This window comes from Hibiscus syriacus, unplaced genomic scaffold, assembly GCF_006381635.1.
Source record: "Hibiscus syriacus cultivar Baekdansim isolate YM2019G1 unplaced genomic scaffold, ASM638163v2 tig00116997_pilon, whole genome shotgun sequence".
NCBI classification, from domain to species: Eukaryota; Viridiplantae; Streptophyta; class Magnoliopsida; order Malvales; family Malvaceae; genus Hibiscus; species Hibiscus syriacus.
Window position 1 is genome coordinate 6,067,951 of NW_024063513.1, and position 14,161 is coordinate 6,082,111.

General features: G+C 33.7%; 1 protein-coding gene across 3 annotated transcripts; it reads right to left on the reverse strand.

The window, feature by feature from the left end:
* Nucleotides 1-1,776: 1,776 nt before the first annotated feature.
* Nucleotides 1,777-10,315, reverse strand: LOC120194005 (kinesin-like protein KIN-4A). Of its 3 annotated transcripts, none has more exons than XM_039196407.1 (25): nucleotides 9,830-10,314; nucleotides 9,178-9,324; nucleotides 8,948-9,097; nucleotides 8,386-8,639; nucleotides 7,750-7,934; nucleotides 7,535-7,659; nucleotides 7,004-7,040; nucleotides 6,771-6,862; nucleotides 6,537-6,638; nucleotides 6,216-6,329; nucleotides 5,998-6,091; nucleotides 5,778-5,893; nucleotides 5,540-5,635; nucleotides 5,338-5,451; nucleotides 5,125-5,241; nucleotides 4,922-5,002; nucleotides 4,657-4,728; nucleotides 4,477-4,570; nucleotides 4,231-4,262; nucleotides 4,046-4,143; nucleotides 3,863-3,961; nucleotides 3,367-3,588; nucleotides 3,075-3,237; nucleotides 2,160-2,315; nucleotides 1,777-2,074 (listed from the first exon to the last, which is right to left on the reverse strand). In XM_039196407.1, the coding sequence occupies exons 1-25, from the start codon at nucleotides 9,953-9,955 to the stop codon at nucleotides 1,856-1,858; spliced, it is 3,105 nt and encodes a 1,034-aa protein (XP_039052338.1). In that variant the 5' UTR covers nucleotides 9,956-10,314; the 3' UTR covers nucleotides 1,777-1,855. The 3 variants fall into 3 exon arrangements, with proteins under 3 accessions (XP_039052338.1, XP_039052339.1, XP_039052340.1); XM_039196408.1 differs by having other exon boundaries at nucleotides 5,778-5,890; nucleotides 9,830-10,313; XM_039196409.1 differs by lacking the exons at nucleotides 1,777-2,074; nucleotides 2,160-2,315; nucleotides 3,075-3,237 and having other exon boundaries at nucleotides 3,400-3,583; nucleotides 3,854-3,961; nucleotides 9,830-10,315.
* Nucleotides 10,316-14,161: the final 3,846 nt, after the last annotated feature.

The following is a 14,161-nucleotide window of genomic DNA, read 5'->3' on the forward strand; positions in this document are numbered from 1 at the left end:
CCGGTTTAGATTGAACCGGACTAAGAAACGGTTTCCGGTTGAACCGGTTAAACCGGCCGATCCTGTCCGGTTTTCAAAACAGAGGTTGTTAGAGCTTCTGACAGGGAAACCTACTTCCCAGCATCCGTTTCTGTTTCCGGATGAGATGATGCCTTGGCTTAGGTCCTGCAGGGAAGTCGACGTAGGGGATGATGAAAGGCTAGGGATGCTTCTTGAAGTGGACATTGCTTGTAGTTTGAGCTCTCCCGAACAAAGGCCCACGATGTGGCAAGTTCCGAAGATGTTACAGGAGATTAAAGAAACTGTATTAATGGAGGATAGTGATTTGGATCCACTTTCTGGGATGTCTTAATTAATTTATGATGTTACTAGCATGTAATTGTGGGACTATAGTATGCAATAAAGGAAAGTAAAACCAACATATTTTATACCGCATGATAACAAATGCAATTGCTGCTCTTTCCTACCTTTGGCCCTTCATTTCTGACATTATTTACGTTGCATATTCTTGTATTCTTTTTTGTGCCTCCATCTCAAGTGGTGCAAACTTAAAAGATTATATTAAAAATTTAATGGATACGAATTTATAAAATATTAAGAGTATAAAATTAAATCATCAACAACAAAAAATACCTAAATGATATGAAAATTTTAAATTTTTCGGGTTACGATCACACCTCTAGTACCCCTTAGTCTATCCATGTCCACCTCTTTTACCCTTTCATTATCTCGTATACGAAAAAATTTAGCATCATAATCATCACCATCATGTCAGTTGCAGTTGATGTTAATGGGGTCATTGTTTATTTTTATAAATAAATAAATAAATTTGTTGTTGGTTCACCAGCGTCCAACTGGATATTACATCTAGGCCACTACCTTTTTCAGTTTCTTCTATAAGCCTTCTGCGGCATATCAAACCGGTTTCCCGGGGGGGGGGGGGAGGAGAGAGAGAGAGAGACTTTTAAAACTTTCCTAATATAACAATTGAAAATGCTAGACTTTCATTCTTTTAACAAAACTAATAATAAGTTTGCAAACATGCTGAAGTTTATGAACCAAGAAATTACAAACTTGGTAAAAAAAATGAAAATCTGAAAAAGGAAAAGACGATTAGACTGCAGCTTTCATACAAATTTCGACCACTATGCTTATTTTTATTGCCATTGAAACCATCTCAAGCTAATGTCTTCAACGTATTTGGCACACTACCGGCAGCATCAACACTTCTTTACAAGATGCCGCATATGTAGTAATCACAGAAAAAAATTGGAAGATTATACAAACCTACACTTTTGTATTCTAAAAAACTCAATTAAACCAACACGGTTCATGCAGGTTCCAACAGCCAGTTCCAATACACTGCACCAAGAAAAAGATAAGGCTTAGGCACATTGATACATGGCAAATAAGGTTTTTCTAAGTGAATTATGTTCAACCAAGCAGACCGTGGTTCTCTTAAGCTATTAGTCTCCCTAGGACATTTTTCTTAGAGTTGGCTACCCTAGCAGATAAATTTGAGTTCATGTACTTAGTTCATCAATTTATTTTGTAAATTGTTCTTTTAGTACTGTCAAAACTCATTTTCTCAAGTTGAGATTTGCAAATCAGAAATGCTGCCATGTTTTTAGTCAACAAGAATTAATTTGTCCTCAACGGCACAGAAATCACGATAACTAGAAGAAATTGTAACATGGGTATGAATAGCATATGATTGGAGGTTATACCAACATGAAAAATTCAAGGTAGAAAATTTTACTTACACTCTTTTCTAGGCTTCACCCTGCACCTCGGTTAGGAATATGCATAAAACCAAAGATTACTTTGGCCAAAGTAATCTGGTGACCATCGAAAATCAGACTCTATGTGTCAGAGCTTGAGAACGAGGCCTTGCCCTTATTAGTGTTTCATCACTGTGTCTGATCCATTCTGAAAGTCGCCATGGCTTCTGCCATTTCCATTTGAATTGTAGGAGCCATTGGTGATGGCTTCTTTTCCACCTCCACAGTTTGCCGTTGCCAGCTTGTCCTATAGCTACCAACTTTTTTATTGGTAACTGCCCAAGCGGTACTGTCTGCATGAGCAGCAAATCCAACTTTCCTTAGCTAAGCATGAAAGCAGATTGCAGCACTATAATTCAAGTTGGAGAATGAAGTTACCTTTCGTGTTAGATCCCGGAAAGCTGCTGATTCTCTGGCTGGACCATTAACAATACTTGGGCTATATTTCAGCTGTTTCTGCGCTGGCACAGATATTGGAGATAATGAACCGATCATGTCATCAGCAATGTGTTTCAATGAATTTGGAGAGTTTCCCTGTTCATGGACACTTTCCTGTCAAAAAGCGGATCTAGGAGTAGAATTGATGTTGACACATACAACAGTTATAACATATCCTGTACAGTAACCTTAAAATTCCATTTATCTTGCAACAGAAGAAAATCTTATATTTTAGTTGGAATTCTTTTTTTTTAGATTCCTTGATGCAATATAGGTTGCAATAGTAGCTATTCAGCTGAACAAATGTTAGGGGTTTTACGAGGGTTAAGCAATGCGAACTTAATTGTAGCCAAGGGAAGGGCCCCCATCATGAGGACATTTGAAGTTTGTCATTCAAGCAAACAGTAAGAGATTCACCATGTGCCATTATAAAAGGAACTTTTATTGATTTGATAAAGGGGTTTTCAAGTTCCGTTGTCTTACCAAACGTGGCATTCTTGAGAGAGAATCATTCTCATAAATACTAGAATTGGAAGTTTACTCAAATCATCTTATGAGCATAGTTCTTTTGAGCTATTAAAGAACTCCAAAAAAGCAATTCAAGGTCCCTAGTTGTAAGTGTAGAATTCCACCACATGAAGTCATTTAATCAAATAAATCTCACTGAATCACTTCTGGATGTCGTATATGTATCTAGGTTCCACATCATTTGTGTGTTGATGTGAAACAGCTTTAGAATCATTTGTGATCAGTTCAATGTACTTCAATGAGTTTAGGTTGTTAAAGCATGTCTTAAATGAAAGCCTAAATAAAGCAATGGATGTAAAACCTGAATAAAGTTTCCATAAAACTAACCGTAGTTGCCGTAGCCAATGCAACAGAATTAGTTTGCTCCCTTAAATTTAGTTCATTTTCAACTTCTTTTCTTCGTAATTCGCTCTGCTGCAACAGACCTACAAGTTCTTTAAGTTGTTCTTTCATTTCCTTGATTTCCACGTCTTTTTCCCATAATTGGCACCTGTTCATAGCATATAAGCATCCATAATTTATTTGTTTCCTTTTCTTTCTCATCAAACTCCAGGAATAGGCCATTATACTTGACCTACTTTAATGTATATTTACACGCATCACCAGGTGAGAAAAGCACCTTGTATCTCCAAGAGAGTTGAACATATACTGAAGCAGGTTCTTTGCATCTCCCATGGAGCGCAACTGATTCCAACGTCCACGATTAGTGAAGGCACGTTCCCGTTCTTCTGCCTCTGAAAGTTGTGAAGCCATTGCTACAAGTGAATTAGAGGATATGCTGAGCATACTCTCAAGTGAAGATATTCTGGAAATTCTTGCATTCGCTGACATGGAGGCTGCCCTGTGCAGAAGTAAAATAGATCAAGGCATGTTAGGAGAGATTGCAACACTAATACAGAGGAGAAAGTACCGCATTTAAGTAATCTCCTCAAACTCATGTTGGTCCCAACCATGGATGACCCATGAGTGTGGGAGAGGAAAAGGTTATAAACATGTTGTGTACACTTCATGCAATCTTACTAATACCATGCTGTACAAACCATATGGTTGAGCGATAAAAGAATTAAAATGCTAGTATTAAAGTAAACTCTCCTAACATTTTGGACATTGGATACCTGGAAAATCCATTCTTTCCTCTTGGAGGGCTGAGCCCCTTCGAAGCAAACTCATCGACTTGCTTCAAGACAGCTAGCTCTTCTGCCAATGCAGCTCTCCTGGAGGTGATGCATAATAAGTGAAAGTGACATAAAAATACTCTATATATCCCTTTTATATACAAATAAGATATTGTTACATACACTTGGCTTTGCTTCTCATATTCAAAGCGAACTTCATGCACATTCACCATGACTTCTAACTCATGATCTAACCAACATTGTAGCGCTTTCTCATTGGTCTACAGAAGCAAGTTACATTAAATGGTTTAAAGACATGGAAATGAAAAATTACTCAAAAAAAGAAGGAAAGAAACAGAGATCATTACCTGCCCATTTGTTCCATTCCCATTGGCAATAACTGGTAGATACCAAACATTAGAAATTTGAACAAATAAAATGAAGGGCATGAATGTGAATACCTTATGTTTCCCTAAGTAAAACTAGACTATCTAGCATGAGGCAATGCAAATATATATTCTAGAATACAATTGAAGTGCTATGCCTCTATGTTGCATTGTTTTATATGGATGTGGAATGTCCAGGACATCAACCTTTAGAAAAGGATAACCTACCTGAGTTATCACGGACAGAAGATTTACGTGCTTCCAGCAACTCTTTTAGTCTCCTGGTGGCCATGGCAGCCTCCTCGGTTTTTCTTTGTAGAACCTGAAAGTATAAATAGCTGCAAATTTTTTCTCTACAAACAAATCAGTGATAGGTGCACATCACAGAAGAAATAAAAACATGCTTACCATTTTCTGGCGTTGATTTAAAGCTTGCAGCTTATGCCTTTCGTACTCATTTCTCCGGCACTCTTTCCGTAACTGATTGTGCATGCAAATAATGCCAGTTAAGCATATAAAACAAACAATTTATTCAAATACCTGTGACGACTCCAAAATATAATCCCAGCAGTAAATGACTGTTCTCAAGTGTATCACAGAAATGTGTGCAATAGTTAATAATCCGACACAACAATTTCTTAAATTGATAGAAAAAAAGGAAGAAGCAAGGCACCTGCAACAGCTCCTTTTCTTGAGAGGCTTTCCACTGACGAAATTGTTCTGCCTCTTGTTTTATCCTATGTTGCAACTGGACCTACATACACATGATATGCAAGGGAAGAAAAAGAACGAAAGAGCATGGGGGAGGATGGGGAAGTTTAGCAGTATATATATAATTAATAAAAAGAAAGATATATGACAAACTTAAGATTTAACCTTTTGAGCCTTTATGAATTGAATTTCATCTTGCAGTCGTTTTGCTGCTTCGTCGCTCTTCTGTTTCTGCTTTAAAAGTTGAACCTGGTTCTCTTGTTTCTTCTTAAGTTCCAGAATCTGATTCAAATAATTATTCGCAATTAATATCAAAACAGTATTAGACCTTTTCTTCAATCCAAAATTGAATTCCATTTATCTATAACTCTTTGTCACCTGTGCTTCAAGGGATTTAAGTTTCTGAGCATGGATATCTTGCACTTTTTGTTTTTGTCCATCAGAACCAGCAGAAAGATTTTCAATTTCAGCCAATAAGTGATCCCTTTCTTGCTGCAGTGAGGAAATAGGTTAAGAAATGTCAGCATGCATATTTTTTCTTCCAAGTGAAGTCTGAGAATTAAAAGAAGCGTGTTTAAACCTGCACAGCTCTCTTCTCGTCTTCTAATTCCTGAATTTTCTTCCCAAAATGGTGCTTAAGAGCAACTGTGTCGCCTCCAAAAAGTTTCATCTCGAACTGCTCCAACATAAGATAGAAGAATTCGTTGGAGAAGTTGTAAAAACAACTATCTAATTATCAAGAATTTAGACCCCTAAGAATTCTACTTCTGAATAACTATTGAACAATATTGCAACGTTTTGAAGATATACAAATATACCTCTTTCTCCTCTAAGCGTTTATTCAACTCATGCAATTCTTTGTCCATAGTATTTTGTAAAAGCGTGTGCTCCCACTCTTTTGCTGCTGCTTCATCAATTTCTCTGGAATCACCTGCTAAATAGCCATTATATTCAAGTCAAGAAAACACCTTGAGAATAAATAAGTAAACCTAAAGGAAGAATGGTATACATCTTTTGTAGGTCGGGTAAGATCTGTACCTATCATGGTTTCACCCATTTGATAGTCAGACGACTCTATACTTTGCAAGTTTCTTTTCAGCCCATCACTTTTGATAGAACAAGGACTACCATCCTGAAATAGGTAGTTTTTCATTCATAAGCATTTCAAAAGACGATGGACATGATAAAAACTTGCATGTAAATCAGTCAAGAAATTTCCATTACAAATGAACTCAACAAGGGCTTCCTTAACATACTTGAGCGTCGGTTTCACGTAGATCCACAATGGTGCATCTGCTGCGGAACTCCTGAAGTTCTTGGCAAAGATCCTCATTAGCAGCTTCAAGCCAAGCAATCCTTTCCTTGAGAACCTGAAAAACTAGTCATATTAAAAGGCCTGTGGGACTACTCCTATATGAGTTGTCTCCAAGAAGAAGTTCAGGGCCGAATGAGTTATTTACCAATCTTTGAAGTGTTCCAACTTTTTTTTTTTTGAAAGAAAGTGTTCCAACTTAAGATACCAAGAAATCAAAAGTAATTATTAAGTTTATTCCAAGTAGTTAAGAGTATCATGATACCTGTACTTCATCAGAACCCCCACGTGCGCAAAGTTCTGCTTGCAGATACTCTAACTGTTGACGCATCTTTAGCATCTCATCGGACATAGGATCTCGGTTAACCTATTTTAGTCAAAACAAGAGTGAAAGTTCCATATAGAAACTACCTTGAAAATTATTTAATATCTGACTTGGCAAATGAGGGAAAAGAAAGAAGAAACTTTGAAGTAATGAAAACTATTCTCTTGAACTTACAACAGGCTTGTTTTGGATGTTGCGAGCACGATTTGCATACTTTAAAGTATTAAGTGTTTCCTCCGCATTGATGTCAGCAGGACTAATGCAGGCTGCTCGTAAATAAATAGTTAATGACAATGATGAAAGAGTACAAAAATGGGAAGGAACTACAGCATGAATGTGCCAAATTATAAAATTAAAAAAAAAGGAAACAACTGAGCAGGTTAAATAATTGGAATAAATAGTAGTACCTATCATCACAGTTCTGCTGTTTCCACCAAGTGAATCCTGCCCAAAGAAATAATCAAGTTTCCAATGCAATTTATGAGCTTGAGATTAAAAATGCATAATGTAGGTCAATTTTCCAATGCAATCAAGCTTTTACAAAGATGTGTGAACTGATTTTTAAGCCTAATGTTGAGAGATCTACCGATTGTTTGATCGGAACCCCCAACAATTGGAAAGGAATTGTTTTTCCGGGGTGCCTGTGTATCGTTTTAACTCTGAGATATCGTGCTCTCCCTCTCTGAGGCGCTCCTAGTACCCTCTTAAGGGTAGGAAGAAAAAAAATCTCAAGTTAAAACGATACACAGACACCCCGGAAAAACAATATCTTTCCGATTGTTGGGGGTTCTGACAAAAAAATAGGAGAACCCTCAACACCTAAAAAGACAACTTCCAATAAAATGAACATTCAATTTGACATTCTTTCTCTGAAAAATATTGTAGGATAAATAATGCCTAGCAAAATGGGAGATACAGACTTCTTAAACTATGCATACCTGCAAAAGCCGAGTAAGTTTACTATCTCGATAAGGGACATGAACACCTTCTTTTCTCTTCTTTTCATCACCAAGGGCACTGATGACATTGCCAAGGGCAAGAAGGCCCTTGTTGATATGAACTCCTGTTTAGATAACAAAGATGGCTATTGTTATGTTTGGTTTGGAGAAGAATAGTTTCATGACATAAAGAGAGGACAAGCAGTGCCACTAACCTTCTTTAAAACGCATACCATCAGAACCTGTTCTTTTTGCTCGCTCCGATCCAGCAAGATCTACCAAATGTAACTTGGCACAAAGATATTCTTCACTCGTTATGTCATTTGGACATCCATCTCCAGAAATAGGATTGAGTTTACGCATTTGCTCTAAGGTGATGGTGAAGATTGCATGTGAGCGACTATACAACCACATAAATAGATTATCAAAATTCAGCAAGGCAATAGAACTTAAAAAAAGGGTAAAACTAAAATAAGTCGAGAAAACATAGCTCCGATGCATCGTGGGATATATCAAAAGCAACAAGTTCCAAAAACCAGAAAACTTGCAACATTCTCACAGTTTATATTTCTTTTAAAAAACTATCAACTACAAACATTAAATAAAGTGCTTTAAGAAAATAAATTTTGAATGAGCCTTGTTTTAAAAGTGTCTATAAATTTAGAGGTTTTCATGAAAAACTTTACCACCATAGAATAGCATTGCAGTACATCAAGGATTTACAAATGATGATCACAGACGGATAATGTTTTTCCATATTTAAAGAAGTAAGAACCACTGGACAGCATCTCCTCCACAGTTTCGAAGAAATTAAAGCGCACAAACACCAAAGAATAGAAACGTGAATTAACCTTGATTGGTTGTTCATGTTTGTACTCCCTGTTGCTCTACTCAATGATCCCTGTTCAAGGCAAGCAGCCATTTCTTTTAACATACTGACGCTTACTTCAGTAGATCCAGCCAGCGTAATAACACCATTTGATGATTCACGGATTTGTATTGGTTGTTTTCCTGGGACATGTATTTTCCCTGCATTCGGATTTGATCCATCTGATTTGTTCAAAGGAGCAGAATCCAGCAAATCTCGCACTTCTTCTTTCAGAATCTATTATATCAAAATTTGATAAAAATTACATATTTCCGAACTATAAATTATAGAGACACTCAGAACAGGCTTGATATTCTTATTCATACTCACAAATTGGATATTTGATTAGGGAATTAGAATTATTTTGGTAAGCATGTTACATTTTTCCTTAATGGTGTTTTAGATTCTGCCATGTAATGCTTAGAGTAATTTAACCAAAACCTAAAAGACCAGACTAAATGAAAAGCTTGTAGGAAAACAAGTTCTACATGGGATGAATTTCCTAAATTAAGCTTACACAATAATCTGACCACCCATTAACAAACCTCGATGAAGGAAACGTGCAATTGAAATTCTATTTGATGTTTCAGACTTTCGATCTTTGCGAACAAAGCATTCATTACTTGAGGAATGATTCCTGTTTGACAACCATCTTTGAAGCCAGTGCCCATGGTATATGTTTTACCTGATCCAGTCTGCAAATTTATCGAAACTTCAATCACAATAAAACAAAACTGCAATATGTAGTGGCGTCTTGTGGGAGATTCAGTTGTACCTGACCATAAGCGAGAACGGTGGCATTATATCCTTGGAATAAGCCATCAACGAGAGGAACAATACATTCCTCAAACATAGAAGATGATGGAGAACCAGTGCTCCCATAGACATGATCAAATGTAAAGGAATGTGTCCCAATTTGTACCTGCATCATAGTCAAACCAATATGAAACTTCATTAAAGAAGATTCTAATTTGGTTTGTCCTTCCTATAAAATGGATTACTTCAACTACACAGAAGTTTCAGAGCAATTAAAATCCAGCATCAACTAGCTCAGCTTAAGAAGCAGTGTAAAGAACCATGTTTTAAAATTTCGTAGCTTACTACTATAATAGGATCAAAAAGTCATAGCCCCAAAAATGGAAATAACAATAGAAACAAACTGAATTCAGCTTAATTTTACACATTTTAACTTCCATTACAAAATAGAACAACTCGTAGGCAGCCCAATTATAGAAATTGTACTGATGACAAAATTTCTGATCCAAAATCAGAAGGTGAATCCTCACTGATCAACCATTCAAGCACCCAAAAATCCAGATCTCCGTATACTTATAATCAACCCAGAACTGCTTACTCAGAAAACCAACAGTCCCCCAATAAATCACCCATTGAAGAAGAACTTAACGGTGAACACCACCATTCTGTACCTGTGGCTTTCCCGGAGTGACGGTAACACAATCTTTACAACCTTGAAGCTTTTCATCACCAATTAGCGGTCTTACATGAACCGCGACCTTAACACAACAATCCTCAGAAGCTGCAGCAGCTTTCATAGGAAGCAGCTAAGAGAGAAGAATTCCACAATTTCCAAACACAAAGAGAGAGAGAGGAAGGAGAAAATCCCAGAAGCAAAGAGAAAGTGATTTTTCCTTTTTTAAGTTAATTTTAGTTTATGTTAAGGAGTTAAAAGATCAAAGCTTTATTTTCTTTTTTTCATTCTAAAAAACCGTTCTCATTGTCTGAAAATACAGGTATTTCAGGAGAAAGAAAGTGATGCAACAACAAACGAAGAAAAAACATAGAAAGCTGAGTGAGCTCCAGACAAAGGGTTGCTGCTGTTCTTGTTGGGAAGTGTAAGAAACCAAGGAAATAAGAGAAAGAAAGAGAAAGAAAATGCAAAAGAGAGAAGGGTTGTTGAGGAATTAGAGGCTCTGGGGTAGCATTAGTATAGAATAATACACAGCAAATAGTTAACTGCAGTCTGCAGTGACAACTACCACGATCATTTTTCTTTGCCTTCACTTCAAAATCTCTCTGTAAAAAAAGATAGTACTCCATAATTTAACTTTCATTACACTCTTCCCCTTTTTACCGTTTCCCTCATTCTCTCCCTCTGCCTTGTTCATGGAGTTTTTTTACACCTTCCCCTACGTTTTTTGTTCTTATTTTTACGATTCTACCCTTTTTCATTTCACCACCAATGATTTTCCCCTGTTTTTCTTTTAAAGATAAAGAAGATAAACAAGTGTTCCTAAAACCCCATATTATGATTCCGAAGGTCTCATGATGATGCCCAGAAATACGGTAGGAGAAAAGGATGGCACAACACATAAGCCACGTGATTAGGAATCATCTACGATTTTCTAGGGAAAAACCTCTGGATCATAACGCTAACAATACATGTACTTTTTTTTTGTTAATCTTTTGCATGTGATTATGCAAATGGTGTATTAATACAGTGCCACTTTTTCCCCGGCTTTTGAATTTAAAGATCATGTTCTATAATTACTAAAGTAGCAATGTGATGTATAAATGCAAAGACAGATGAAATCAAAATAGTAATTTGTACATCAGCTTCATCACCATCCACCTCCATTATATGTTAATAATTAAAATTAAGTGAAGAAATAAACTTGATCACGTAAAAAAGAAAAAGCTAGTCTCTTTCAATGACAAAATTTTCTTGAAAGGAAGTGTGTACAAATGTTTTTTTTCTTTTCTTCTGATATTGAGAGCCTGTGAAGTCGTGAAGAAGAAAGAAAATTAGGGGAAGGGAAAACCCACAAAATAGACAATAGCCAGCTGGTGGTCTCCCACACTCACATGGCCCTTTTTTTGGTCTGTATGTACGATAATAACCCTTTAAGTGGACCCCCTCTATCACTTAGTCAGACTTATGTTTGGTCCCACCCTTTTACCGATTCTGTGGGGTTAATTAATTCTTCTATTTGGTTTTTGTTTTTCATTAATACTTCGTAAATTATAGAGTTATCAACTATAACTATACGTTGGACAAACTATTCGTAAATTGTTTATATTTTTGTTAAGTTAAATAAGTAAATATAAAATATATTTTTTAATTAAATAAATAAATTTTAATGGATATGTACTTAATTTATTTTTTTACTAATGAATGGTTTATTAGTTTATTTATAAAATTATTTATTAGTTTAGTTAGTTGAAATTGATATTTTTTGTATAAAATACTTTAATAATTATGTATTTTATTTATTTTTGAGTAAACTACACGTTTACTATCTAAATTGTTCTTTCCGTTCCACTTGAGTATCTAATTATATATGATGCTTAGTTTAGTTTTCATTTTGATATCTTATCATTCATAAACTTAAAGATGAATCGATGATGTTTATATGTCATTATAAGGTAATACAAAGTTATCATTGAAAAAATAAAAAATAAATATCAAGTCAATAGTTTTGTTATTTTTTTAACGATGAGGTAATAAATTGAAACTTAAACTAAACGTTAATTATGGTTTTGAAAAAGAATAAAGTTTGAGTACCAAAACAAAATAAAAATAATAGTTTAAGTATTAAACGTATAGTTTATCCTTATTTTTAATATGATGATTTATTGATAAATATATTTTATTTATTTGTGGATATATTTAAGGCATAATGTTAAATTAGTCCCCAATAATTTATCAAAATGATCATTTTGGTCATTATACTTTTTTTGAGCATTTTGACCCTCAACTTTTTATTTTAGGTTAAAAAGGCCCTTAACATTTGATAGATATTCACTTTGATCTTAATTCTTTCTTTTAAGCATCTTAACCCTCAATGTTTTATTTTCAGGTGAAAAGACTCATATTTTGAAGTATTAATCGAGAGTTAACAAAGGGTTTCCATATATTGAGTGAGTTTTTTTGTCCTAAAATAAACGTTAGAGACGAAATATTCTAAAAAAAAGAATATGAGCCAAAATGAATATTTTAGTAAACATTGGGAGCTTATTTTGTATTATGCCTATATTTAATTATATATTTGTGAATATGTCATTTAGTATTCACAAAAATGTTATCAACACTAAGAGTTTGTTTGATAGACTGTAATTGGTTTTCTAGAAAATAATTTGCCTAAAATGGATTACGTGAAAGTTGTTTTATGTAAAATGAGTTACATAAAAATTGTTTTACATAGAATGAATTACCTAAAACTGTGTTGCGTAAAATGAATTATATTTTCTATGAAATAGTTTTTGGAAACTATTTACGGTGTTTTGATGATATTGTGTAAATCATTTTCACTAATTGTTTGATATACTATAATTAATTTTATAGAAAATGATTTATATAAATGAATAAAGTTCGATTCAGTTAATATTTTTTAAAAAGCTAATTCGATTAACGATTAAAGAAAAAATTTAGTTTATTCAGTTAATGTTAATTCAATTCGATAGGTGGTTGAATTAACCATTTTTAATTATTAGTATTTTATTAACATAATACTAAATTTTTACATTAATATTAAATATATAAATTAATATTAGTCATTACTAATAATTTAATAATATTATTTTTATAAAAATAATAGATAAATACTAGTGATTTATTACATATTATTAAACTAGCATTAAACAAATAAACATGAAAATATATAATTTAAAATAAATAAATTCGAATATAATTTTAAGTAAAAATACGTATATGACTTTAAACAAATATAAACCAAACATTAACATACTTAAAAAAAATTAACACAAATTGTTTTGTTTAGTATCATATTAATTTAATTTAAGTTTGACATAAAAAAATAATTTTCTAACGAGGTTTTGCACGTTAAACAAAGGTCTAAGTTCATGTTTTTTATATTATATATAAATCGTACATCGATTTTTTAGTTAATTTAGTTATTGTTTGAATCAACTTAATTATTAAATTAGTTACATAATTCAATACTTATAATTAATTCTAATTATATTTTATTAACTAATTCTGTGTTATAAGAATAAAAAAATTATCATTTTAGTTTTAGTTTACATCGGATCATAAGTTACATATTTGATAACTCCTCTTATAAAAAAAATTGATTATTATTTTTTAATTAAGTTAAGGTGATTACAAAGTAGTATATGTTCTAAATATTCTTAACCATTTCATAATAAACACTCAATCACCCTTTTGTAGTCGCTGGTGCTAGAACATATGACCTCTAAAAACAACAACCATTGAAGTAAATTAGATCATGCAAAAAGAAAATATTATGTTAGAGTGAAATGTGGTAATTTCAAAATGTGCATAAACATTTTTTCAGGGAAGAGAATATAAAATGGGATTCATTAAAAGGGTTTTGATATTATGAAGTGGAGGCCTGGAGGGTTCTTTCATTTTTCTTTTTCCTTTTATGTTAATTTTTTTTTTGGACATGCTGAAAGCTAACCCACTGACCTCCCATGTGTAATGAATCATGAAATTAAATTTATGTTAAATTTAGACACGCTTTATAATATGTAGCTAATTTAGGTTTTTATCATTTTTTACTTCATAATTAAGTAGCGTTACGGATATCACAAGTAGGGATGGGTATGGGTCGGGTTTTGGCCAACCTGACCCGAAAATTTCACACCCTCCACCCAATTTGAATCATCAAATCCAAAAATATAAACCCTCTACTTGACTTGAATTCGATCTGATTTTTTAAGATAAAATCCGAATCCGATCCGACCCAAAAATAATATATAGAGAGTATTAATTGAAATAATTTTTGTGATAAAAATAGGGATTTAATTAAAAATAA

Excerpts from the sequence above, each read along its gene's own strand:
- LOC120194005 (XM_039196407.1), bottom strand. The coding sequence starts at position 9,955 with ATGAAAGCTGCTGCAGCTTCTGAGGATTGTTGTGTTAAGGTCGCGGTT. Across the intron at positions 6,330-6,536 it reads GGGGTTCTGATGAAGTACAG|GTTCTCAAGGAAAGGATTGC; the intron begins GTATCATGATAC and ends CTAGTTTTTCAG. Across the intron at positions 4,729-4,921 it reads AAGAAAAGGAGCTGTTGCAG|TTACGGAAAGAGTGCCGGAG; the intron begins GTGCCTTGCTTC and ends ATGCACAATCAG.